General features: G+C 43.3%; 2 protein-coding genes across 5 annotated transcripts in view; one reads left to right on the plus strand and one right to left on the minus strand.

Moving 5' to 3' along the window:
• The window catches only part of LOC142572617 (E3 ubiquitin-protein ligase HECW2-like), a 65,463-nt gene extending 63,185 nt beyond the window's left edge, over positions 1 to 2,278 (minus strand). For 3 of the 4 annotated variants that reach the window (XM_075681849.1, XM_075681850.1, XM_075681847.1), the window contains exon 1: positions 2,160 to 2,278. The gene's annotated coding sequence lies outside the window, so the exon portion shown is untranslated. The remainder of the gene's footprint in view (positions 1 to 2,159) is intronic. The other variant, XM_075681851.1, reaches the window with a different exon arrangement.
• A 266-nt stretch (positions 2,279 to 2,544) lies between these two features.
• On the plus strand, positions 2,545 to 26,963 carry Elp2 (elongator complex protein 2). The gene is made up of 19 exons (XM_075681852.1): positions 2,545 to 2,797; positions 2,858 to 2,945; positions 3,068 to 3,138; positions 3,228 to 3,372; positions 3,441 to 3,527; positions 4,552 to 4,686; positions 5,604 to 5,756; positions 7,457 to 7,552; positions 9,705 to 9,805; positions 11,773 to 11,895; positions 13,096 to 13,254; positions 16,549 to 16,737; positions 18,479 to 18,626; positions 19,613 to 19,743; positions 23,864 to 24,041; positions 24,268 to 24,389; positions 25,397 to 25,533; positions 25,595 to 25,690; positions 26,794 to 26,963. Exons 1-19 carry the CDS (start codon positions 2,675 to 2,677, stop codon positions 26,936 to 26,938), a joined length of 2,427 nt encoding a protein of 808 aa, XP_075537967.1. The 5' UTR covers positions 2,545 to 2,674; the 3' UTR covers positions 26,939 to 26,963.
• Position 26,964: the final 1 nt, after the last annotated feature.

A 26,964-nucleotide genomic window follows, 5' to 3' on the forward strand; every position in this document is an offset into this window, starting at 1 on the left:
AAGAAGGAAACCGGAGGTAGAGGCAGCTCCGGCACAACGCGGCGGATCGTGCGACAAAAACGAGACAGTGAGCTCTTCCTTTCATGCCACACAGGGAGCGTAAAGGCGACGTGTAAACACGGGGAGAACGACGACGACCGTGACCGCGCAAACACGCGGAAGAAACGGTATGAAAAAAAGAACGGCCCCAATATAAAAGCGGCCGTCAAGGTCTAGCGACTGTCACAAAAGCTTTACGACGCGGAGGGGACGGGCGGAAATTTCGGCAACACACCGTCGTCGACTGACTGCGCCCAGGAAGCTTCGCGAACGCCAACTCTCGTGTGCGCGGCATTTGCAGGAAAGTGGGACCGAACGTGCACTGCGCTCAAGCAGTTGCGGCAACGAGCGCTCTGGTTCAGCAATCCGGCGTCGACGACACGTGGCCAGCTGGCAGGACGCGTTACATAACACGTATTGGCCGCGAGCTCCGCTCCGAATTTGATGCCACAGCAAGATACCCGGTTCAAACGTGCGCGCGCGCTTGAACGACAGAGCGAAAGGAAAAACTGGCGACACCGGAAGCAAACACAATTCAGCTCTCGAAACCTCTCCAACTTGGGACTCATGTTCGCATCCGGTACTCAGGCGAGATCGCTGACGAAACGCGAATTGTAACGGAAATTCAACGATCACGCGCGACCGCCGACAGTATGACGAAACTTAAGTTCTTGGGCTTTTACGTGTCAAAACCACGGTATGACTATGAGGCACGTCCTAGTGGGGGACACCGTATTCATTTTGACCACCTGGAGCTTTTTAACGTGTACCTAAAGGCTGAATGAAGCTAAGTACACGAACATGTTCTGCCTTTCGCCCCTCGAAATGCGGCCGCCACGGCGGGAATCGAGCCTCGAGCGCAGCACCGCAACGTCATAGCAAAGCATCAAAGGGCTCTGGTACGGCGGGTGTTTTCCTTTTTTTTTTTTTAGTTCACCACATTAAATACACAAAATGCCAATAAAAAAGAAAAAAGAAAGCGGCGGCGGCAGTGAGAGAGAGGGAGAAGTTGATGACGAGCGCGAAAGCACGCGCGATCGAAGTTGTGAAAAAAATTATCAGCGGCTGTATCAAAGACGGGGCGGGCGTGTAGACAAATGGGCACACAGCGCCCGATTGCTTCGACTACAAACCACCGCTAACGCATTGTTGCTTTGCACGAACTAGGCATGTACAAAGCAGTAGTTACGCAAGACCATGTGTATCCGATAGCAATACGGGCTTGCCCGGTCGTGACACAGATCTCGGAAAGCCGGAGCCCGGATGACTAACCTCACTAACTTCACCCCTTTCGCAACGCAATCGTTAGGGTCGAATTATTGTGCAGACAGCGTCTAGCGCTTCCCCATCACCTAATCATCGTGAATAAGTTTACACTGGGTGTTTACAGGCAGAAAAATAGTAAAGAGTACGACGTGGAAACAGCTAATGTGGAAACTTTTGTTTTCTCTGAAGGGGTTTACTAGGCATCATTTTTCATTAAGCCGTAGTCACAAAATTAGCTAACTTGATACAAAACAGAAATCAATAGTATTCACTCGTCAAGAGCTCTGATCGCCGGTTATTTCCGCAGCTATCAAACATTCGCGCTTGCAAGTCCGATGGAATTATGTCAAGTGAACATGTGTGGATGACATCTCGCATGGAGAAGCACACATTATCGACGTTGAAGTATTACAGGAAGCAACCAGAAGCGAGATGAATAGTTATATCGGTGTCTGTAAAATGCGCCCAGGGGCGTTCACGTTAATCAAAACTGTCGGAATTTCGGCAGCTACCTCCTGTAGGTCCGGCGAAGTAGGATGGAAGCGCTTTCTACTTCTGACAAGCCCGTGTCCTACGAAAGCGAGCGCGCACACATGAAAGATTTTAGACTGTTGCACCATATACGACGCCACTAGGCGGGATCAGGTTGATATGCACGTCGTTCCGCCAACAACGCGATCGTCGACAAATTTAATAAGGCCAGAGAGATGGAAATTGGTACAAAACGTTAGGCTTAGTAGGATAGGAAGCTGGCAATATTTCGTCACAATAAGCATTTAATAGGCAGCATCTCGAACTGAACGCCATTACCTGCGCTACAGTTGAAGATATAGAAAAAGAGTGAAGATGCTTACCTTGCACGAGAATCCTAACACGCGGCTCGGATCACAATCATAACAAACTCCGTACACTGAGCATCACTCGCATAACATCCCCACCATCTTGTTACGCCTGCCTGGCGGAACTGATCGAAAAACAGAACAAAAACTACAAAAAGTTGATAGGTCGCGAAAAATAAAGCAAGCGCTCACAAACTTGTTTTCTTTTTTCATTTTCAGTAAAATTTTATCGGCATGTATACGCACAATATTAGTGCATTTTAATAATTTATTTTTCTGAAAATGTTTCTTCATCTTTTGACATTGCGACACAATCGTAGCTTGAGGACTCTCGCATCGCGCCTGGCAAGACTGAACGATCAGCAGCCTTAGAGCGACTTGCGGCTTCCTCTCTCCGTTTCGTCGGCTAGTCGAGCCAAGCGCGGTTTATGTTTTCGCAGTGACGGACGGCACGTGTATCCCGAGCAAGCGATGTGGTCGTCGTCTTGTTTGTGTCATCTAGTTTCGGGAGCATGAAAAGAGAATGCTAGATGGCTGTCAGCGTAGAATATACGAGTTGTGCGTGCAATCGCAACCCCCAAGCGCTGGACTGGGGCCGTAACAATGTCGTAGCTTATGGTGCCTGCAATGCTGTTGTCTTGTACGATCCAGAGGTATTTCGTTCCTTCTCTTCGTAACGATGTTAGTTGAATTAAATATTGCTGATTGCGCAGGCCAACGGTGGTACTGGGGCTGTCACCCACACCCTTATCAACCACAGCGCCAAGGTTAACTGCGTTCGTTGGATCCGCAGAAAAAATAGTAAGCTGTCACACTACTTTTCGATTTGATGTTGTTCCTGCGAATCGTCTCCGGTTGGACGACGAGCATCATACCTAATAGTGTCTTGTCTTCTCCGCTGATCGATAAATCGTTTTCTTCAGGTGCAGAAACGGCGTTACTGAGCACGTCTGTGGATAAAACTGTGACTATATGGGACAAGAAAGAAGATCACGTATGTGTTTGCTCGAATAGGACTGCAGAGGTTGAATTTGTGGCTGTTATGCTTGAACTTACTAACTTCCAAATGTGTCAATTCACAAGTTTATTCCAGCTGCACGCCTTCTTGGCCACGAAAGCGCTGTGACGACGGCAGATGCTCTGTACTCAGGACCTGCAACAAGGGAGCTAATCATCGTTGCAAGCGCTGGCGGAGACTTTTTTATTCGAATATGGGAGGTTGACGCAGGTGCTGTTTGTTATAACTTCAGGACACCGTTCCAAACATTGCTAAATTTTAAAACAAAATCTTCGCAGGATTCACGGTGAGATGCGCCCAAGAGATCAATTTAAAAGGAAACTTTGCAATGGACATCAGGATGTGTTTTCTGCCATCCACATATGGTATGCACTCATAGTCGTTGCTTTTTTTACAGCAGCACACTGTGTTCTTCAACATCTACCTTATGACTAAGGTCTTATATATATGTCTAACAGCCAAACATCAGCAGGTACAAATTAAGATTGTTGTTATGCTGGCATGACTATTTGATGAATTCGACATTGGGCGAAGCGAGATAGCAGTTCCGTTAGTGACTTCTCACCTTTATGCAGATTATCCACACATACTTGTTAAGTAGTGATATTGCCATTTTTGTATTTTAGGCTAGCTTGAAAATAAGGAAGTAGAAGACGTAGCCTACATGCCAGCTGGAGGCCTGTTCTTCGTGCCGCATATCCCATTAAGTAAAGCTGTTTTGCTCTGGTGCACAACAATATTTATCACTGTGAAATTTATTGTGAACTACAAAATTAGTGAACATGCTAAGAGATAAGAAAGCTGCACTACAACTCTATGTAATTCTTCACATTCATAATTTATTTGAAGCAGGGATCAGAGTGGTTCGTGCAACATAATAACAATATAATAATGTGTAAGTAAATTAGTGCTGGTAATATAGCTACAACATTTGTACCACTCTGTTGCAGCAGTAGTCTGTGCTTGGAATAATCTGCAGAAGGTGTGAGCCAGGGCACTACAATGAAAAAAAGAAAAATAGCTGTTGTGCTTTGCATAATGTGTGTTTCTAAGGGGGACGAAGCAACTCAAGCGTTCACCTAGGACTTTCAGTCGTTGTAAGGCACCATTATGTGATTTACACACCCCTGACACAGAATTTAGCTTGCAAAAGCATTATGGTTATGCGTGTGCTTTCTTGTCATCTTCCAATCGATGTAGCATTGAAGTATTAATATACTCACCAATCAAAATTGAACTTAGCTGATAGTGTCCCCAACCTTTTCTACTGCAGTAATTAGTGTCACAACTTTACAGGGGGGAAAATGTGGTGTTACTAATGGTGCAAAACTATGGTATAACAACTTATCACATATACATTTCACAAATCCTTTCAACTTTGTTGTACAGTTCCGCTGCTGGCTTATGGTGGCAATGACATGATGGTCCATTGTTACTACAAGGATACGACAGCAGGTTTCCTGAAGTGCCATACCCTATACGGTCATGAGGATTGGATCAGAGGCATCGCCTTCGAGGAATGCGGTAACAAACTCTGCAGCTTCAAACATATTGATGTGGTTCATTCATTTCATACTGTTCTCACACATGGAAGAACTGTTGCTGTTTTTCCAAGAAATTAAGTGGGATAAAATGCTAGAAATATTTAGCCATTTGTGTTTAGTAAACAGCAGTAGCTTGAGACACTTAAGAAGTGCTTGTTGAGCTAAGCCTCTAGCATCACCAAATGAGGCACTTGGTATTTCTTTATATTATTATAACTGTTTTCTGCTGTAATTTTTGCCCAGGACCCCACGCAAACCGGAGCATTGTAGAAAAAAATCTTCTGATATCGGCGTGTTTTAGCACTACCGCGTGGTATTGCAGCGGTGTTTCGCAACTTGTGGCTTTCCACCACAGTGAGCATTGGGCTGAGGTTCATGAAACTATGGCAAAATTTCAAAAGGTGGCAGCAAATTATGAACACTTTAATAAAATTGGCATGAGTCTCCAATACCAACTTAACACCTTCAATGTCAGTGCAAGACTCTTCATGCTCTTTCTTTTGCACATGTGCATTTGGTATGCTTTTATTCCTTCATATACATTGTCTTTGCTTCTTATGTAGAATATATATACTAGACACTCTGTTCTAATCAATTTTGTTGTCATTCCTCTTCTAAATCCTTCTTACTCTAGCCAGATGCTGCAGTTTACAAAAAAAAAAAAAGTTGTCTGTGTGTTATGGGGGGAAGAGGGCATCTACATTCTTAGAGGCACTTGAATTTTATTATTGAAATTTTTTTAAACAATTTTGAAATGCTATCAGGATGGTGCTTTATAAATTTATGTAGCTGGAATTTCCAATGGGGCCGACTGAAAAGGCCCTTTAGAACCATGCTTTGTCTCCTACTGTGTTGATTACCTTTCCTTTAATTAATAGTCTCTGGGTTTTCTTTCAGCTGACAACAGCATATTTATTGCTTCTTGCAGTCAAGATAGTGTAATACGGATATGGAAGATATCACCAAGCAGGGATGAGGAGTCAGTTAACACTGACAGCGCTGCTGATGAAATCAAACTTCAAGGCACTACGTTTATGGCAACAGTTGATGGTGAGCAAACTGCAGTTTGTCATTTTAAATGTAGTAGCATTTGTATTTACTGTTGGGTGAAGCTCGTCAGCCGTGCATGTTCACAGGAGGCATCAAGGGTTCTAGATCCTGGTATTAACAGCGCAAAACGTAGACGGGACACGAGACGAGAAGGCGACACCACAGCGCTTGTGGTGTCGTCTTCTCGTCTCGTGTCCCGTCTACGTTTTGCGCTGTTAACACCAGGATGAAAAACCAACAAGCCCAAGCTGCTATTCAAGAGTTCTAGAGTTGTGTCAGGTGAAGAAGGCTGGTCTAAAATAAAACCCGCTTGCAGTAGCCACTCCAAGAGACTGAACTCACAGTTCTGAAATAAGTGTGTTGCAGCAGTCAACATGCTATCTACAAGCATTGTAGTGTTGACGCTCATTTTGACTGCACACTGTAGAGCTTGTAAAGTTCAAGTTGCAAGCAGTTGTGCAGTTGCTTCCTGGTTTCTAGCTTGTTCTTGGCCCCTCATCCTCGTCTGGCCAGTCCTTGGATGGTGTTTGTTTATTAATGTCCAGTAACAATAACAATTATGTGGACACTGTAGGAACGTTTGTGTGGTTTTCGTGCTGTCCTGGGTGCGAGGATGACGGCAAGGGCTCGTTGAGAAAGCTAGTGCCTTGACGTATGCTGTCCCGTTCACACATTGTTGGAAGTTGCCCAGTTTGCTGAGTTTTGGAGGCATTTCAAGGTTAAATAGTACAGGGAGCAGCAGCATATAATGTTCACTTTGAAACAAGCATGCGCACATTCCTTGCTGCTGGGGCTCCTCACCGAATCAGAGTTGTCACTATGAGTGCTTGTAGTCATCAAGCCTGATGCCATGCAGGCTTGTGTAGAAGTAAGCAAATGTTTATTGCAATTTATACTGCCTTTACGATACTGCGGCACTTACATTATGTAATATGCTTTGGGGTACTTCGCTATTGCTGTCAGTGCTTTGCCCTTTGGGAAAAACTGCAACTTTTATTTGTGGACCACCTCCTCCTTTCCTTAGTGTATAACACAAGCACTTACATGAATAGGCCAGGGACTTTTCATTGGGAGCAGAGGCCTAGATGACACAGCAGGGCACACAGAGCACAGAAGCGTCTTACTGAGCATGTGATATTTAGGGTGTGCCTCATTAGACAGTGCAGTAAAAACTCGTAATGTATGAGGCATCAGATAATGTCGAAGCGTACATTAGGCATCAGCACTAATGCTGCTATATGAATGCTTCTCATGCAGTTGTCAAGAAAACTTTGTTGAGGCCGCATTACAGTATAGAAAGAAGAATATACATATATGTCAAATCTATGTAAGAAGTTGTAATAATCAGAGTGGCCATGTGCATATTGAGTAACCTTTACAGAAAATCACTCCAGTCTCTTGTAAAGGCCAAACAACAGTTAACGCTGAAAGGTAACTTAAATATATGCCGTCCTGTTATTAAATGTTAAAACACACTAAATTACTTTATTCCACTTCATTCCTGTGTCATCGGGGGAAAGCATCTACTCTGCTACCACTGCAGCTCATATTTTGGCTGCATTATTGCTTATGATGTTTTTACAGTCTGTTTTTTACATTCAACAGCCAGATATTTATTAGGACTTGAGAGACCTTATGTGAGTAAGCCACCTATTGACCATGATTTAACTGTGCTTCATTTTGTGCATACTTTATTGCAGAATCTGCTCAAGCATTTGCAGTTGGCTTGGAGACAGTTCTGTCTGGTCATGAGGGCTGGGTTTACAGCGTGCACTGGTGCCCAGTAACATCACGAGGTGAGGTAAAACATGCCTTGGCAAGGTAAAAAAATGTGCTGTTTTGTGTGTGCTTTAAATATTGTAAAAGGATTATTGGCTTCATGGTTGCAGAACCAAAGGTTTGCTGTGCCGTTAAGGAATAAGTTATGTTACTGAGCTTTGGTCCACCGTGCCACTTACTGAAGGTGCTCGTCCTCTGGTATATGCCAACCAGTCCTCGACATATTTTCCATTAATGCCTCTGAATATTGCATGGTCACACAATATGCCAATACAGATGATGGCCAGAGGCTGAATAGTTGCTTGTCTGATGACTTTGTCAGGCGTAGATGAGTTAGGCTGTGTGTACCTTTAAAGTTGCAGTTTTGAAAGCTACTCAGTGGCATTCTTTAATGGTCTCACTAGACCAGCAAATTCAGCAGAGTGAGCAGAAGTTTTGCAACCCAGAGACTGCAGCGTGGAGCTGCCAAGTTCATCTTCCTCACTACAATGCACCATATATTAAGGATGAAAATAGCTTCTCTCAGTACGTTGCACAGGAGTACATATGCTCTGATGGGGCAAGGTAGGGCAACCACACCAAGATCAAGATGGAAGATGGAAACCACATCAAGATGTGGCGACCACACCATATAGATAGTGCAGATTATTTGCATTGGTCCTCTGGAATTTGTATAGTTTGCATTTTCTTGCAAGACGGTGCTGATCACCGACTTCATTATGTAGTACTCTAAATGATTTGAACTGGCAAATTAGAATACAGTTAAACCTCAATGTAACGAAGTTGGTAAAATCGACAATTTGCTTCCTTATATCGAAATTTCGTTGTATTGAAAGTCAACCTTTTGTGCAAGTAAGTACAGTCGCTGATCGAGGTTTTTTTTTACATGAAAAGAGGCTGCAGAATTTTTCGAATTATCTGGCAATCGAAAAAAGCAAATTTGATTGAGTTAACGATTAATTTTGTTAAATTTGAGAGTCGGCAACGAATGATACGGTATCAAGCCACACACGTCGACAATATCTTCACATCCGCGGTATGAATTAAGCAAAGCCAGCCACGCTTTCACGTGCACTCCGTCCCTGCAGCTGATAGCGTTGCCTGCACTGGGACGACGCTACCAGGAAAAGCCCTGGCAGCAGGGAGCGAATGCTTCATCTGCCTCTCGCTCCAACAGGTCACCGAAACTCGAGATTACGCAACCTCCAATACTAAACGCGCGGAAAGACAGCTTACATGGTGCAACGCCGTCTCGGCATGCCTACTCTTCGCACATGCAGCAGATTACCACTAAAGCAGGGTGCGCGGCTGCGTATGCGCTCAGCCGTGCTTAAAGCCATGCGCAGCCATCGCCGAGACATGCACGCCAGAAATCGAAACTTACCCCCACTCCACCCCTTGCGCGCTTCACCCCTTGCGAACGATATATCGCGGGTATATCGTTCCAACGATCTGCCAGCGTCGCGGCGAGCCGCCACTCGAGGAAATAACGAAGCAAAAGGAAAAGTTAAACTCAACTGGTGTTTTCTCCGGCTGTAACTTGTTCCTCAAGCATACAGACCAGCTGACTATAAACTGAATCTCTATCCTGGTCTTTGGATCAGTCTAAACAAAGAAGCTTGAGCTAACGAAGCAACAGCCATGCGTGTGACCGTTGACTAGATGGTGACAACTGTACGCATCTCGAGTTAATCGCAAGGGCACCGAATCGATGAGAAACTGGCCGTCACGCCCCAGGAGAAGCTGATAAATACCGTCATCCAAATGGAGTGAAAAAGGCAGCAAAATGTTGACCATCGAATAGCTGTCAAGTCTCAACATTGATTTGGCGGCGCTTTAGGAATGTGTGTGAGGATTGGTGGCGGGGAGGGGAGGGGGCGGGCCCCCCAGGCTCTCAACCCCCCCTCCTCCTGGGTGCTTGCCTGGCAAGAGGTTATGAAAAGTTAACACTTCATTATATTGAGAATTTTGTTATATTGAAGTTCGTTATATCAAGGTTTAACTGTATATTGTTGTTAGGCTCTAGATAGAGTGCTCGCATCAATGATTTTTCACAGATTGCTGTTATTGTTAGGCAGTTGAAGATAGTAAGCCAAAAGAAATCAAAAATAATATGAAGACATGCCTGTGCCAATTGTGCAATCGACTTTTGCTGCTGATGCATTTTAGGCGAAGATGGGAGTGAACTGCACTGTCTTCTCTCGGCATCTATGGACAAGACTGTTGTTGTATGGGAACCAGACACTTCAACAGGGCTATGGCTGGATAAGGTGAGCCCATTATTCTAAAGTTGAGTGTTTACACTGGAACCACTGTCCTTACAGAAAGCTTATAATCTCAGAAAGCACCATTGTCTCACAGGAAACAGTTACATAATAGAATGGGTTAGGGAGTAAAACATTCCATGTACAGGTAGAGTACAAATTTAACTCGTGATTCATGCAAGGGCAAACTATATACTTTTATCATGCAAATCATTCGAAACACTGAATTATTTGAAGCTAAACATTTCGACAGAATTACCTGTCTGGTTGGAAAATTGATTAGGACTTTCAGACTGACTCCAACCAAATAAGTGAATTTTATTAGCCCGACGTTTTGGAGCCTGTTCGGCTCCTTCTACAGGGGTTATTCTTAAGGGGTGGCGGTGTTCAGTTTTTAAAGGGTCATTCGTAATGAAAGTCGAAAAGCTGCAGAGACACTTGAACTCCATAGACCCGGATATACAGTTCACATATAAGCGCGAACAGGAGGGATCATTCCCATTCTTAGATGTACAAGTTACACAAACAGACGGTATTCTAAAATTTTCAGTATACCGAAAACCAACCCACATGGGCTACTACCTTCACTTCGATTCCAACCATCCGGCAAACCACGAGGCATCGGTTTAGATTCTTTATTCAAAAGAGCCGAAACTCATTCCTAATCGGAATCAGCTCAAAAGAAAGAAAAGAGAATGGTTCTCAATGAACTTAAAAGGAATGGCTACACAGAGGACTTCATTCGAAAAACAACCAGACAACAACAACAAAAGAAAGAGAGAGAGAGAGAAGAAAGAAACAAACTACGGGACCTTCAACCGTTGACTTCTCCCCTACCCCGCAAACAAGCGTCCATCATCGTCAAAGGTACCAGCGTAGCTCTCAGCCGAATATTGAAAAAAGATGGCTTCAAAGTTGTGCACAAACCGATAAACACTGTTAATATCCTCCTCCCTAAACCAAAAGATCGTCCACCAAAAAAAAAAGCTCAAGGTGTCGTCTACAAAATCAGCAGTGCCGACTGTCTGCTGCCGTACATGGGGGAAACCAAAAACCTAAAAGAAAGAATCAGACAACACGAGAATGATGTCAGAACATTAAACCGTATACGCAGCTCCACCGCTGAACATTCTGAAGACGCCGACCAGAAAATTGCTTTACAAAAAACGCAGATCCTTCAAACAGAGATGAACTCGCGAAAAGGACTACTACTGGAGACATGGCACATTCAGAATACGGGGGGTAACATGAACTGCGTGAAGGGTAACCTACCCTCAGTGTATGTCTATGGCCTTGGCGACATGACGAAAAGAAGAAAAGGACGCCCAGCCAGGTTGATCCCCGCTCGAGGTCGCCAACACCAAAAGGTTGGGCTAATAAAATTCACTTATTTGGTTGGATTCAGTCTAAAAGTCCTACTCATTTATTTGCACTGTCACATGCTCCATAAGATCAGTTTATAAAAACCACTAGGGTTTGACATCTCAGCTTGCATCAAATACTACTATTGAAAAATATCACCAACAAATGATTGTCGTGACCACAAGTATGCACACAGCCAAGAAGAAAGCCGTTTGCCTGCAGTGAAACAATCTGCTGCCTTAAAGCTATTATTGATTACTAGGTTGCCAAGTCCTTTGCAGCCTGAAGCACTGAATTGTCTGAGGGACAATTATTCCATAGCAGTTCCATGAGAGACATGTTCCATAGCATGGTATGCACTTGTTATTCATTAATGCCTCAAGCAACTCTTCTGCAGTTGATGCATTGCAAACTGCTGCATGATACGGCTACTATTTTCCTTGATGACAAAGATAACATATTTGGAATGAAGTTAAGAACCTTGTGCAAGCTTTCACATATTCGCCCATGTGGACATGGGGATGGGCTAGACTGAAGCTTTTCTGCAGATCTTTTTTGTGAGGACTGTATTATGATGCTGCTGCAATACTACTACTGTCTTTCCTTTTCAGGCTCGGTTTGGTGATATAGGTGGAAACACATTGGGCTTTCTTGGGGCAGTATTTGACCCCAGTGGGAACAGAATCCTAGGCCATGGCTTCCAGGGCTCACTTCATATGTGGAAGAGGCCAGAGGTATGCTGCTCCTTCTTACGAGCAATTGGAAAGACTGGGCTCATTGACTGAGATCTTATTTCTTGTAAATTGCCACATTCATTGCAACCTGAAACCTACTTACTGCATTTTGGGTGCACCTATCACTTCTTTCAGATCTTTTCTATTAGGGCTCTTAAGTATTTGTTGTTTTGAGGTTGTACTGTTGTACATGTTGTATGTTAGGAGGGCAGATAGCTGGTATATAACATTTTGATTTTGGAGAAAGAGGGGGATTTTCTTTTTCTTTTTCTTTTTTTCAGCAGACATCTACTATTTGCAATGAGCAGGAGCAGTGCATACAGCTATACATGTCAATTTCCAGTATGTCATTTCAGTGTCAGGTCTCTCCTCTGTAGAATTTTTCCAGTTTGCTTTGCCTTTCTTTTTTCCTTCCTTTCCTTTTAAATTATTACCTGCTCAGTCTTCTGGCTTTAAAGTCATCCTCAATGATGTTTCACCACATGAGCCAGCTTTATTTATTTCAACCGTAAACTTTAGTATTCACAGCCATCTTTCACTCTGTATTTCTTTATCACTATTACTTTGAGAAACTGCCTGAGCCTTCTGTCTTGAACTTTGGCTGCAATAACTATCACCTTTGCCACTTCTCAAACATATCAATTTGAAGCTGTAATTTTGCCATCACACTGTACATGTCTCTGTGCATTGTTGTTTCATCTGATCAGAACTTTTGAAAAAGTTACGAGTCTTCGTAAAATGTGTTTATTTTTAATGCTGCATTGGTAATCGACATCACATTGCTGTTTTGCACCCTCGACATTCTGTCTTGGCTGTTATCTTTGTGCACAGAAACCTTGTGACAGTGTTTGGGTCTTTGGCCACGACCAAATTGTTTTCGGTCTTTGCAACTGAGTTTAGCATTCTGATGAGCTCTGCATAGTCTCATCTAATAAAAGACAAGGGCTCATCTAAAAAAAGAAATGCGCCCAGCTGCAAACCATGATAAATGGAAACACAGAAGCAGCACTGTAGCTTTCATTGTTGCTGAACCTTTTAAACGCAAATGTAGCAATATGTTTGTATTTCATTTTTTTCGTGTCGTCTTCCACACTGTGTTAATTTGTTTCTGTGAATTATGAGGTTACTCAAGCCTCCATACTAGAACCAAAGAACCCAAACAAAAACCTTTTGTTTTTATTATTGTTCCTTTTTTTCCAGAACAACAAAGATAACCTGTGGCAGACCAGTGTGACACCTGGTGGTCACTTTGACAAAGTGGGAGACATTGCCTGGTCTGCTGGTGGTGAATACCTGCTGAGTTGCAGCTCTGATCAAACCACAAGACTTCATGCTCCTTGGATGACACCTCAAGGCAGAGTGAGTGGCCTAAGACATCTGATACACTTACGAACAGCTTTTTCTATCTGTGAAGACAAATCTGCTTCACTAAGGCTTACTTGTTGCGCCTCTGTTCGAAATGATGGTGTGCCTTTGCTCACTTTTTCTGGTGTACAAAACAGAACACAATTATTTGTGACTCATTGTGAATTGTTTTACCGTCTTTGGAAAGCCAAGTGGTGTCCGCATCCTGTGCCTACTGCCATGGGCAGGACAACTACTCAGCCTGCTTCAGATATTTATGACAAACTTCAGCAACAAAGGACTGTCAACACAGAAAAAGCTAGTAGTTGTGCAATGTTTGTACCGCCCTAATATGGCCGTCTTTGTGAAAGCAACCAATCTACACAAATTCTGATAAACAAAAAGTGGTGACAAATTCGCCTGGACTATTCAGTGCAGTATTACATGTGCAGAAGCCTTTCCCTTATAACTTCGCCTTTATAGCGTAGAAACGTAAAAAGTTTTTCGTGAGTATACGTCGCCATTTGTTGTTTTGTATTGTTGGCCAATTTGTAACTCGCTGCTTCATGTGAAAAAGAAACAGCTGAATCCTTATTCTGCCCATGTAAATGCATTTATTGAGTGCAGTAAAAATGTGCATGAATGCTTTACATGCATGAGTTCTTCTTTTCAAAATTGTCAAGAAAAACTTCCATTGGGCTCGTATTTATGCATGCAACTACAGTACAGTAGTACCTCATTCCTACATGCTGGAAAAATATGCGAGTAATAATGTACTAATAGGGAAAACTTGAAGTTCAAAGTCACAAGAAAATTTAGCAAACTCAGTGATAGTTGACATTTACGTATTGCGAAGTGTTGTGCAAATCATTGCAGCACGAGTCGGTGACACGCGCTGAGATGGTTGGGCCCAAGCGGTTCTAGACTTAGAGCTGTACCGTATAATGTAGAATATAGGTTGAGGCGGTATATAGGTCGACCCCCTTGCATTAAAGCAAGGAATTCAGCATAAAAATTATAAGGCACAAAACTTCGTTTTATTTAGTGGTGCCGCCAGACTCGTCACCTGCTCAATCATTCGAGCTGTCTGAACTCTCGTCCAAAGACGACTGCTTTTCACTGGCTGCGTCCCACAACGTGTCATCCTCGGTGCCGTCCAAGGAGTTGCTAATGCAACACTTCTTGAATGCCCGCACCACCATATCGTCGGGCAGCGAGCGCCAAGCCTGCGACACGCATGTGTCCACAGTGGCGAGAGGCTGCCTCCGCAGCCGGCCGGTTGGAGTCGTTGGGTTGTCGCCGGCCATCCACTGATTATACTGTCACGGACACAGTCCTTAAAGGGCTTGTTGAGCACGACGTCCAGTGGCTGAAGTGTTGACGTCATGCCTCCCGGAATGACGGCAAGCTCTGTCCTCCCATCGCGGAGTGCCTGCTTCACACCTGTGTTCAAATGCCCACGAAAGGCATCCAAGACGAGCATGCTCGGACACCACAGGAGTGTGCCGGGTCACCGATTCCAGATGGTCTTGATCCAATTGAGCATGAGGGCCTCGTCCATATAGCCCTTTCATTCACGCGAATGACAACATCCTGCGGGAAAGCCTCTTTTGGCAGCGCGTCTTGATTTTGAAGATTATGTATGGGGGCAGCTTTCTGCCGTCTGCAGTACACGCAAGCATCACCGTGAAGCGCGAATGCTCGTTCCCCGTAGAAAGAAGCTTGACTTCTTTTGCGCCGCGTTCGCACACTGTGATGGGCGACGGTGTGTCTAACCACACCGGCGTTTCATCAGCGTTGCCGATCTGTCCCAACATGTAGCCATGCTGCTGCCGGTTATGGATAACATTATGGATAAGCTGGAATTCAACCAGCTTTTCCTCGTATGCCTCTGGCAGCTTCTGGCAGATTGATGTGCACCGTCGAAGTGCAAATCCCTTGCGTCGCATGAAGCGATGAACCCAGTAAATGGAGCCCTTGAATTGTTCCTTGGGCAGTCCGGATTCTAAGGCGATCTTGATAGCTTTCATGCGGTTGAGTTCTACTGTCACTGGCAAAGATCTGGCACGATGCTCACGGGACGGTGCTTACCACGCTCCTGTCAAGGTGTCCTGGGTCTCCGAGAACAATGCAAATCCGAAGTCACAATATACCGGCATTCCCATGGATACCACAGCGCAGCAGCGCCAGATTTCCCTCTAGGTAGCATAGTAAGAAACTCTATGGCGTTGGTCGCCAAGGAGGTGATAACAATGCGGATGCCGAAAGGTCTGCGCTCCTACATGTTGCCAGATGAATATTCAGGTTGTGCCAAGGGCTGGTATATAAGTCGAGGGGACCTTTTAGTAATATTTTTTGGAAAAAAACCTCGACCTATATTCCGCACTATACGGTAGTTTTTGCGGCTTTGCCAAGTTTATTTGCATGTTCCTCAGATTCCGCTTGAATCGGCAGCTTCTTTGGGTGGGGCATTCTGGTGGGAAGTTTTGATGTGCCCACCTGGCGAGAATCGCTGCGGCACGAGATGCCAATGCACATCGAGCAGGTGGGGCTCAAGCGGCCGGACACACTTTGTGGTTTTCCTATTGCATAATGTTTTATGATTGCAAAGGGAAACCAAAATGAAATCGAACTGGTGGGCGACTGGAATAGAATGGCGCCAGAGTGAAACATGACACTCATTTTGGGTCGCTTGTCACGGGGAACAGCGGCAGGTTTTGGTTATTACTTATTAAATGCATGCAGTATGCTTCCAACGGCACTACGCCACATGCTCTGTCAATCAGATAAATGAAGATGCTTATCGTGATAGGGTTGGCAGTGATAGCAGTGAATGCAGCATGCGACAACCCACAAGGGAAGCTAATGCAGCGAATGGTTGTTCAAGATCATGCGCCTTGTGCCGTTTCTTGTTCACATGGGATCGAGCAGCCGGAAAGGGTGTCATGCTGTCACAGTTTGGCGATGCGCTGGACGTTGTTGCCGAAAGATCGTGTTTTCTGGGAACATATTAACCACCAGAAGAAGCATAACTGTATTGGGTCATTTTTTATGTTCATGGTCGCAAACGTTGGTGTTGAAAAATTGTACAAAATGGGGGGGGGGGGGGGACGTATCAACGAGGTCCTGCTGTAGATGTCTTTCAGTACTTGTTTTGTTAATCAATCACCTAGTTATCTTTTCCCTGCTTTGCATTTTTTAAATCGAAAATGAGGAAGTGTATATTTGTTGAACTAGGGCAGTTAATAACTGCAAATTTATAGAACACAGTATGCAGCATTTTGCATTGTTTATGTCCTTTCTTTGTAGTCCTGGAAAGAGATTGCCAGGCCACAAGTGCATGGCCATGACCTTGCGTGCATCACATCGACTGGACGGCTCCAGTTTGTCACTGGTGCTGAGGAAAAGGTGTTGAGAGCGTTCGAAGGCACCCGCAACTTCATTGACAATTTCAAGAGATTGTGTGGTGTCGACCTGCTTGAACACTCCAGCATTAAGGTACCTTTCCAACAACAAAATCACTGTGCCTGTAGCATGCAAGCCTTTATGAAAGCAATGAGGTAGTTTATTTCCTTAAAGGCCCCCAAGGGTGGGATTACATTTCGAATAGGAAAAACAAACAGCGAAGATTATTTAACATTAAAAATGATCAGTTACACGTTCTTGAAAAGCAGATGATGTACCAATGGAGACGATGTCATAGGGCAGGCTGTTCCAATCTGTAGCTGCTCTAGAAAATAACAAAGTAGAAAACATAGTAATGTGCGATGGTGAACGGGCAACTTGAAATGGATGACAGGTGCAGTAGGATATGCTGCAGCTGTAATATAGGATGCTTGATGGAGAGAATAGAAAAACATGTGAAAAAGGGTGAGACTAGCAAGGTGGCAACGATAGGAGAGGGTGGTAGTCCAGATTGTGCTTTTGAAGATGAAGTACTGACATCATATGAATGAATCAGGCGGCAAGATTTTGAACAGCTTCCAATACTTTGGTTAGATACACTTGATACGGCTTGATAAGGGCTTGATAGTCACCGTAAGCGACACTCATCGCACAGGCACATGGAGAAAGATAGACATGAGAAATCAAAAGTGTACATTAAGAAGAAATAGGGCCCAGAAAAACTAAGCAAGCACTTTAGTGGCAGTGGGAGTCATTAGCTAAGTCAGTAGTCAACACAGGCTGCAGTCAGGCCCTACTTATAGTGCATCATCAAGTGTCTTTAGAATCAGTCTGGAGCCATCACAACAATTCTGGCATGTACTATATATGCATTGTGTACAATCTGATGCGACAGGCTTGTCTTTCTGAAAGCAGCTACAACAGTAACATTACAATGCCCTTATGTTAGAGTGCATGTTGCACGATATGGTAGAGGTGATAACACCAGAAACACTAAACAATGAAAATACAAAAAAAGAACGATGTATTTACAAGCAGTTGCAGCTGCTACCAGCTTTGTAAAAGTTCGTCAGGCCAGTGGAAATGGCAGGCATGAAGAGAGATCATTCTCCGAGGTGGCACCATTATTGCTCTGTGCTCTCTGTCTGTAAGATTAATGAGGCATGATAAATGGCAGCACTTTCTCGGTGACCTTTCAGTATCTTTCAGTATTTCGTGACCTTACAGTATCTGTAAATTCCATTGCCTGTGTTTCCAAGTGATTGTCTGCGGTGATGTTCCCTCTTTAGTGCATTTTTCCTTTTTGTTCATCACAATTTTGGTCTCTGTTCTTTTTTTTTATTGCAGAAGTTCTTGCTTCCTTTGTGTTTTCAAGCCAATCTGGTTTAAGCGCTACAATTGCCCACTTTCATGCGTTTGTGTGCCTAAATGTGGCAGTAAACTTATTCATCTATCCTAAAGGCCTGAGGGCATTACATAGGGGGGGAGTAGTATGCACACCTTAAATCAATTCACGAATCAAGTACAGAAAGGATATATAGATAGAAACGAATGTAAACTACTATATAGACGAATCTTACAAACTAAAAAGGAAAGCATAACAGAATAAGCTAACAAGGCTAAGCATTCACATCCTAAAAGAGTAGTCAAGTGAACGAATTTATGTATGTTATATAGTCTTTTTAACAAGTTCGTAAATGAATATATGTGTAAAGGTCACAAGTTTTAAAGAAAGGCACTAAACATTATCATGATGATTTGTGTCAACATGTATTCCGGACGCCAGGAGCCTATTCTTTCACTGTTTCCTTATGTTTTCTTTTTCTCACTCCAGGAGCTGGCAGAAGGTGCCAGCGTGCCCTCTCTAGGGCTGTCCAACAAGGCTGTGTACGAGAGCGACCTGACTCGCAACATTGATGATGCAGAGCGACACCCGAAAAACCAGTTTCCAGAGTTTTATTTTACGCCCGTTGTCCTCACAGGTGGCCGTTCCTTTCTCACTGCTACACAGTCACTTCAGCATGGTTGCCCACAATTACAAATTTATCATAAGATGCCCAATCTTTAAAGCTTATTGCAGTCGTTCAATAGGCACCAATGCTTTCACAAGTATTTCTTTACGTTCATCCAGTTTGGGGCATAATCTGTTTTAAGAAATACAAATGTGGCCACCGATCGATTTTCAGAGCCGGATTTTTTGGATCTGCTTGATTATTCAGATGCATGCCCTCATCACAGTCGACCACTTCATCGAACCAGCATATAACAGTAACCAAACACCAACTACTCTTACGTGAATAGTTCATAAATTAATTTAATAAATATTTGCGTTTGTGGTGCAATTATAGCTGTGAATATAGTAAAGAAAGCTTGTTAGCCACATCCCTACATAACAAAGTTCGTGAATTATTTTAAAAAGCATTCAACATCTCAACATCTTGAATACTAAAACAATTTGTGTTATATATTTAGATACCTGTAATAGTCACAGTCTTGTTTGTAAAGCCAATAACTTTACTGGTTTTAGTGGTTAATGTTTTCTATTTTCTTTGCCGATTCCTATACAGTTGCCCTTGTCAGTCCTCTAATTGTGCCACAACAAGCAGGAAGGAGTTCTGTATTTGGATAGCCACATTAGGACAAAATTTGCTGTTGTACAGCTGAAAAATAACCACCTTTTATTATGGGCTATGGATGATGAATAGATAACTGAACCTTTCCTTAGAATCAAGAGAATGCGACACATCAAACAGCTTAAAACAAAAACATTAGACTAACCATCCGACACCCATTTACCTGTGTTATCTCCTATTTGTAGTGATCTCATTGCAGTAAACGGACTATATTTTTTTGCTCTTCATAGTTTTTCTAAAGCACTGCAACCTGCATATGGTTCTGTATTTCCGAGTTTCTTTAGGTTTTGAATATTTGTGACAGAACTGTTAATAACTGTTGCATGCTTTCCCAGAGCCACCTACAGAGGAAGACCTCCTGCAGAACACATTGTGGACAGAAGTGAGGAAGCTTTACGGACATGGCTACGAACTCTTTGCACTGACAAGCACACATGATGGCAAACTCGTTGCATCTGCCTGCAAGGTATGGAAGCATATTAGCATCCTTTATGAGCCTTTACCTGCAAACCAGCAAGCATTGTGGACACTATGGTATTGAGTGAGGCATTGGATGTTTGCATCTTAGTACAGCACTTTTTCAAGTTTGCACCTATATTTGTTGTTGCGATAGCATTTATGTGGACACTCCTGTCGCATTCATGGCGTTGGCACGTCCTGCCTACCTGCAGCCTGCCTTGGGCAGCAAAAGAGAATGCAGAACTTGCATTCTGTGTGCACCACACAAAGTGTTACTCTGTCAAATGTGACGTGGTACGCTTGAGCAGTAGCATGTGAGCACGAAACCCTCCCCCCCCCCCCCCCCAAATAAAGAACACTTTGCAGCACGAGCAACACTTCACAAGACTCTGACCACAGCATATCTGATGGTACAACCATAGGTGCATGGAAAATGAATACATCACCATGTCTCTCGTCTCATCACATGGTGAGACTGAGAACTACCTCCCCAAGTGCACTCTGAGTTACAGCACCCACATACACAATAGCATTAATGATAGGAACAATGGTGTTCCCATCAGGCGTATCTCGGCAGATATACTGAGAAGCTGTCACTTGACTTTGACAATCGTCCTCCAATGGTTTCTACATTGAAAGGTTACAATGCATGTCTTGTTGACAGAGACTCAGGGCAGCAACTTACCAGCTCTCTCTCTCTCTCTCTTTCTCTCTCTCAAGGTGCTTGAGAACGGGAATACTGACAGCTTCTTTTGGTGGAAGTTTCTAGTTTGTTATGTCTGGCTCGTATGCAGCGAATAACATTGCTACACAAGCATGTTCTGTTGTCTCACTTCTCATTGCATACACTATGCCTTCCAATCAGTTTTTGGTTGCTACTTTGCAGCATCTTCTTCAAGCTAGTGTTGCAGGCTTTGTTACTCAGTAGCACTGGAATTATGTGCGCAACAGCATTTGCTGTTAGTGTTTTATGCTAGGGTTATTTGCTTGCTCATCAGGCAGAAAGCTCTCTCTCCCACAGTTCTCTGTTTTGCCCTCTTGTCCACCAGCTTCAAGGCATTTGCCCCCCAGGCCATGGGAACATTTTATTGGTAGAGCAGGAACCCCTTCTTGTGCGGTACTTCTACCGCTTGTTCTGTCACATGTGCCATTTCATTGTCTGTTCACCCAGTGAAGTTCAGCAGATGGCTTAAACTGTGCTTTACATTTCTGCTGCATAACTTGTCAATTAACAGTGTTCGCTTGGGTATCTTTTAATACACTACAGAGTGAATTTTTTCACCAAAATACTGATGTAGCTATCAGGACATGACCATTTTAGTTTCAGCTGATGTGTCTTGTCAACTCATTACTTCTTGGGTTGACAGATATGAACATCTTTGCAAACATTGGTGCTAAATTACTTCATGTTCTGAACAGCACCAAACACTATCAAATGAACTCTTTTGTGATTCACCCCAAATTTACAATACACCCTCTACGGCCAATTGAAAATTTATTCAAAAATTTGTTTTGCATTTAAAATTTTGCTTTGTGACTTGTCTCATACATTCAGAGTGATGGAAATGTACAGCTGCAAAATGAATTTGAAACTTTTAATTCTTCAGTGAGTTTTGTCTAGTTTACAGAAGGTGAACTCCACGTGAGAACTCTTTATAAGAACGTCAGAAATGAGAATATATCAACTATTTCATGTCTGGTACAATTAGAAAGCACTTATTCACACACTTCAAATATATGTATGATGTAAAACATTGTGAAAACAATGAAAGAAGTGAACCCATTACATGAAGACAAACTTGCACTGCGAAGACAAACATCCAGCTGTCTACCTCCCAACTCATTTTACTAAAACACTTCACACTTACCGTATTTAGTCGCATAATGATCACACTTTCTTGTACAAAAAATTGGCGCAATTCAGGGGTGCGGTCATTACACCAGGTTAAACTTGCCGCAAAAGAAAAAAAAAATTTTTTTTTCATCCCACATTTGCTGCGGGATGACAAAAGGTGAACAAGCAGGCGGCTGCCTCTGAACAGTGCGGGACATCAAAACAGAAATGGCGGCCGGCGGAGCAAGCCGAACGCAATTTTTTTTCTTCTCGTAAGTACATTACGCGCATTGAAACAGTTTCTTCCGTATCAATAATGAGTAATATCGTAAATATTGGCAAGCTTGCGACAATAACTTAGCCATGTCCACTTTGAGGGGACTGAAACAGAGATGGGCGTGCATAACTGCCAGTGACATAGAAACACATGGCGGGCACGCTGCAGAAACTGCGGCATTTGTCTTACTACCATCCTAATACTGCACGTTTCCACTAAGGGTGGGCGAACATCTTAGCTGTGTTACAAGCTTCGACGTATGAATAGGGTACACTGCTAACGTATCAGTGTAAACGTGGCCATTATCGTTGTCGCTCGCGATTTGTTGCTTGCCCACGAGTGCAGACGAGATAAATCGAAAGGCGCCTTTTCTGTTGTTGTTTTTAACCAAAACCATTATGAAGCATACAAATATTAAAGCCAAGGAAGTTTGGTTGTAGTTCTGTTTTTTTCATGGAAGTGGTGAAAGGGATGAAATGGGACATCTGCTTATGAATGTTTGGTGCATGCAGACCGCTTGGTATGTCATTCAAGAGTTATGCGCGTGGCATTCGACAGATGGTAAGCGCGATCATCATTAGCTAGACTTGGTACACGACATATCGCTGCGACAAGTTCGGGGTGCGGTCATTACACCCGAAAGAAAAAAAATCAAATTTTGACGACAAAATTCAGGGGTGCGATCATTACGCGAGTAAATACAGTATTATTTGAACTTGAAGCAGAGGTCCAATAAGAAGTGCTTGAAGATGATGTTTGCAACAAGTTTAACATATCCTAATTTTAATCAGTGCTTTTGATTTTGATGCACTATCTTCACATGCACAAATGTGCACTGCGCCTGAAGATGATAATATCATTTTGACGATGCAGTTTCCGAGCTTTCCTATCGACATCCCAAATATGGCTCCAATATGCAGTTTCTTAAGCATGTTCTTTTTGTACATCTTTGTTTTTTCTGCTCTTGGGATATCTTATTTGATATTAATCTCGTTTTCTGAACTATGCCATTCGCAGCATTTTCATGCATTACCTGTGTTTGAGTTTACTGGCACTTGTTTAGTGTCTGCAATTGCTAGTGGACTCTTTTGAGGGCCTCCTCCATTATTGGTGTTCTAAGTCAGAAACCTGAGGTGCTCCTATATTTCTGCATAGTACTATCAGGGTGTGCTGTGTGTTGTACAGAATGCAGTCCACAACACAGCTTCGAGACAGCATTGATAATAATTTGCAAGTGGGCCATGTAACATTTTACACAGACCATCCTGTACTCCTTGCTCTATACCATACTGTAGTCAATTATGAGCTAAGAATGCAGGAAAGTGGTGGAAAGTGACGCGTGCCTTAGTTCCTCTATGCTTCAATGTGGCTCCTCATAATGGCAACAATGAGCATGCCACAGTCATTTACTACACATGTGAATGGCCATCAGGTCTGGAGTGAGGAAGACAACTCATAGCACAAACGGCTGTGTTGAAAAGGGATCAGGAGAGGAATTTCCCTGACCTCCTGTCCAAAGAATCTCGTCACCACCAATTCGCCCTGAGGTGAATACCCACAGTAGCTGAGAAGAATAGTGCACCACAGGAGGCTGAATGGCCCCAGTTCATCCCTTGACACGTGGACATAAGCATAACTCACACTTCAGGAAGAAAATGCTGCCCTATCTTGGCGAAGAGTTCGAGGATGCCACAGTGCCTGAGGCTAAGGCAGGTGTCATAATTCATTAAGCACATGTATCTACATGCCTTTCGTAGAGCACTTGCCTCGGCATTCTTAGCCTGTCAGTGATTGTAGTATGTTACAACTTATAAAATACTAGTGAATAACTCATAAAGGAATGTTAACTGTAGACAGCACTTAATATAGGGAAGCATATCATGAGGTGCTCCAAAGTGACTTGATAGGAATTTCTTGTTTCTGAAGATGGGCTTGTGGGTTCTGTTGCCCACATTTACAAATGTAGCACTCTGGTGTTATCTTTTATCTTCCCTTTGGTCCTTGTCCTGAGTGCAGGCAAGCACACAGCAGCATGCAGCCATAATTCTCTGGGACACTGCCACATGGAAGCAAGTAGGGGAGCTTGTGTTCCACAACCTGACAGTAACTCAAATGGAGTTTTCACCTGACAACCTTCACCTGTTGAGCGTCTCGAGAGACAGGTCATGGTGCATACACAGAATTGACATCAGCGGTAAGCCTTGGGGTCATTGTCTTTTTTTTACTCCTAAATTCTTTTTGAGAGGTACTGAAGGAATATTGAGTTAGATTGGAAAAATGGTGCTTCTGAAATAGCAAACAGGTGACTAATTACAAAGAACAGGCTTGGTATACTGGAAAATGAAGCATAACTTGGGCAGCCGGAGACTCTATGGTAAAGTGGACTTACTATCACTTTCTCTGCTGCTCTCTTCGTTTAGGAAACATGTTCATCAGAGAAGCATTTGCGGATAAGAAGACTGCTATCCACCAGAGAATTATTTGGAGCTGTGCCTGGTCTCACGATGGCTTGTACTTTGCAACAGCATCAAGGGATAAAAAGGTAATCTGAAATGGCTACCTTGAACTCTTTTGGCACCCTGTATTCTATGATGCGAGAAGGTGCGAGTATTACGCCTCTATGAGTAGGAAGCATTTCTCTTTCTTGTTCTTTAAAGACATTTCCAGAAGCCTTCAGATTGTGAGCATAGAAGCAATAATGGCTTCAACAGAACTCGGGACATTGTATCTTTCTTGTGTCATCCGGATTCCAACTGTGCTTGCAAATCCCCTAACCTCATTAAAGCTCTCAAGTCTGTTTTCCTTTCTTTGGCAGCTATTCTGCAACCCGTAATAGACCACCAGTTAAATGGTCTGCACATTACATGACCTGTCTGACTTTGCTTCTTTTCTTTAATCTCAATTACATCATCTACCCATGTTTTCCTTTTAATCCATACTGGCATTTAACCCTTGCCACACCTATAATTTTTTTTGTTCTATCACTTGTGCATAGTCCTTAGTTTTTTCTCAAGCTTCTTTGTTATTCTTAAAGTTTCTGCCCGATAGATTAATGCCAGTAGAATGCAGTGATTGTACACTCACCCTTTCAAGGATATTGATAAGCTGCAGATCGCTACTTGAGAATGCCTTCCATATGCACTCCAACCCATTTTTGTTTGCCTGGAGATTTCCTTCTCATGATCCAGGCCTCCAGAGATTACTTGGAATAGAGAAGCTTCTTGGCTGTCTGCCAATCATAGACTCTCATTTCCTTGTCAGGCTTTTGAACATTAATTTAGCCTTCTGGATATTAATTTTCACACCTACCTTTAGACATTGTCAATGCAGCTTCTGAATCAATTTGTTGCGAGCTGTCTCCAGCATAGCTACACAGGAAAATGTTGTGTGGAAGCCACTGACATTGTCCATATGATATGGCTTTTCAGTGGCTCTAAGATGGTTGCTGCTGAAATAGAGCGAAACAATAAGTGTTACATATGGCTGTGTGCAAAAATAAGCTGTGCGTTTTAGATAATGTGACTTGTCAGGCTTCTGTGTATTGTTTAGGTCGTGGTCTGGGGCTGGAGAGCAGACGGTCCTTCTTCAGAAACAAGTCTGGGACTCTTTGAGAGCAAGGCACAGTTGAGTGTGGAGGATTCAGCCACAGCTATCAGCTTTGCACCAGGTTTCTGTAGAGGTGACAGGTAAGAAAGTGCAAAACTCGTTGTTGGCAGCTGTACGAGAGCTTTCATGTTGAAAACCCAGGTACCTTGTAGCCATAGGACTTGAGAACGGAACTATTCACCTTCACCACTGGAGTTCCAAGTCTGGGTGGACTCCTTACGAAACACTGCAACAATCGTATCCTTTGCCATATTTCTTATTATGGGTATTTTCTAGCAGAATGCAGCAACGTGATGAAAATGAGTCCTGTTGAGAAACATTTGGCAGTTTCCTTGCCAATGTTGTAAGCAAGAGGGGAAAGTTTAAGCATGACTGTTGTAGTTTTCTTGAGATAGAAAGGTGCAGTGAAGTTTATTCTGGCCACCTGCCTTATAGGGGTAGCAGAGAGCAAACACAAATGCACAATGCTTATTGCACCCTTGAAACCATTTTGCATTGCTGTCACCTCTTTGCCAGCAGCATCAGCTATTTACTGGAAAATTAAAGCAAATACTAGTGTGTACGATAATGTCAAAGCTGTTAAGGCTGCAGCTAGCCAACATATTCTTGTTCTAGTTCCATATTAATTCAAGTGTCTGTATAATGCTGTTGTATTCTATGTATGTAAGGGCATGAAAAAACCCAGTAAGTTCTGCCTAAAGTGTGCAGGTCTCATAGCTGTGAACAGTTTTTGAGCCCTCCTGCTATAGGAAGCAAGCAGTGGTATTCGGGAAAATGAAACAGTGGACAGGAATAGGTAAAAGTAGCACACAGGAAGTTAAACCGCATTAAAAGCAGGAGTCAAGAACAGGTCATTGTAGATGCCCTAATCACGCGACCCTTGTGCTTGCAGAGGATTGTGAAATTAATGGTCGCAATTGGCAATATGAGCACACAGGTTTGCTGGCACATAATGCTACGTACTGCCCGACTTGCAAGATGGAATATTTGCTCAAGTCCTGCGTCCTTTCATAGCGGGCTGCACTGTGCAATCGTGAACACAAAATGCAGAAAAAAGGCTAGGGGCAAGTAAAATGTGTTTTGTGCCCACTTCCTGTTGTGCTGGCAAGATCGCAGCTTGCACACTTACTTTGAAGCCTGCACAATCTCTGGCAACCCAATGTCAGATCATGTTCTCACGCATGTGTTTTGCAAGGTTGTTTCTCACAAACATGGCAGTGCTAGTCTTTCTGGCACTACCCTTACAGGAAATTAGCTTCTGCACATTGTGGTGTGTAGAAACATTGGTAAGCTTGTGCTAGAAGAGACATGTAGTGGAAATCCTTGACTACTGAAACCAGCATTGCACACCACCTATCAGTGAAGAGATTGAAGTTTTCCCCCAGACAAGACCATGAATCAAGTGCTGCATTTCAGCTGGCAAGCTGTGGAGATGACCACATCGTGCGAGTATACAACATCCCCATGTCAAGCATGAAGCTGTAATTAAAATATATTGTTCCCGTTGGCAT

This window comes from Dermacentor variabilis, chromosome 2 (genome assembly GCF_050947875.1).
Source record: "Dermacentor variabilis isolate Ectoservices chromosome 2, ASM5094787v1, whole genome shotgun sequence".
In the NCBI taxonomy this organism is placed as follows: domain Eukaryota; kingdom Metazoa; phylum Arthropoda; class Arachnida; order Ixodida; family Ixodidae; genus Dermacentor; species Dermacentor variabilis.

Bases quoted from the DNA above. Each gene is read 5' to 3' on its own strand.
- Elp2 (XM_075681852.1), top strand. From the start codon at position 2,675: ATGGCTGTCAGCGTAGAATATACGAGTTGTGCGTGCAATCGCAACCCC. The intron at 3,528-4,551 runs GTATGCACTCAT...TTTGTTGTACAG, and splicing joins TTTTCTGCCATCCACATATG to TTCCGCTGCTGGCTTATGGT. The intron at 18,627-19,612 runs GTGGCCGTTCCT...ATGCTTTCCCAG, and splicing joins TACGCCCGTTGTCCTCACAG to AGCCACCTACAGAGGAAGAC.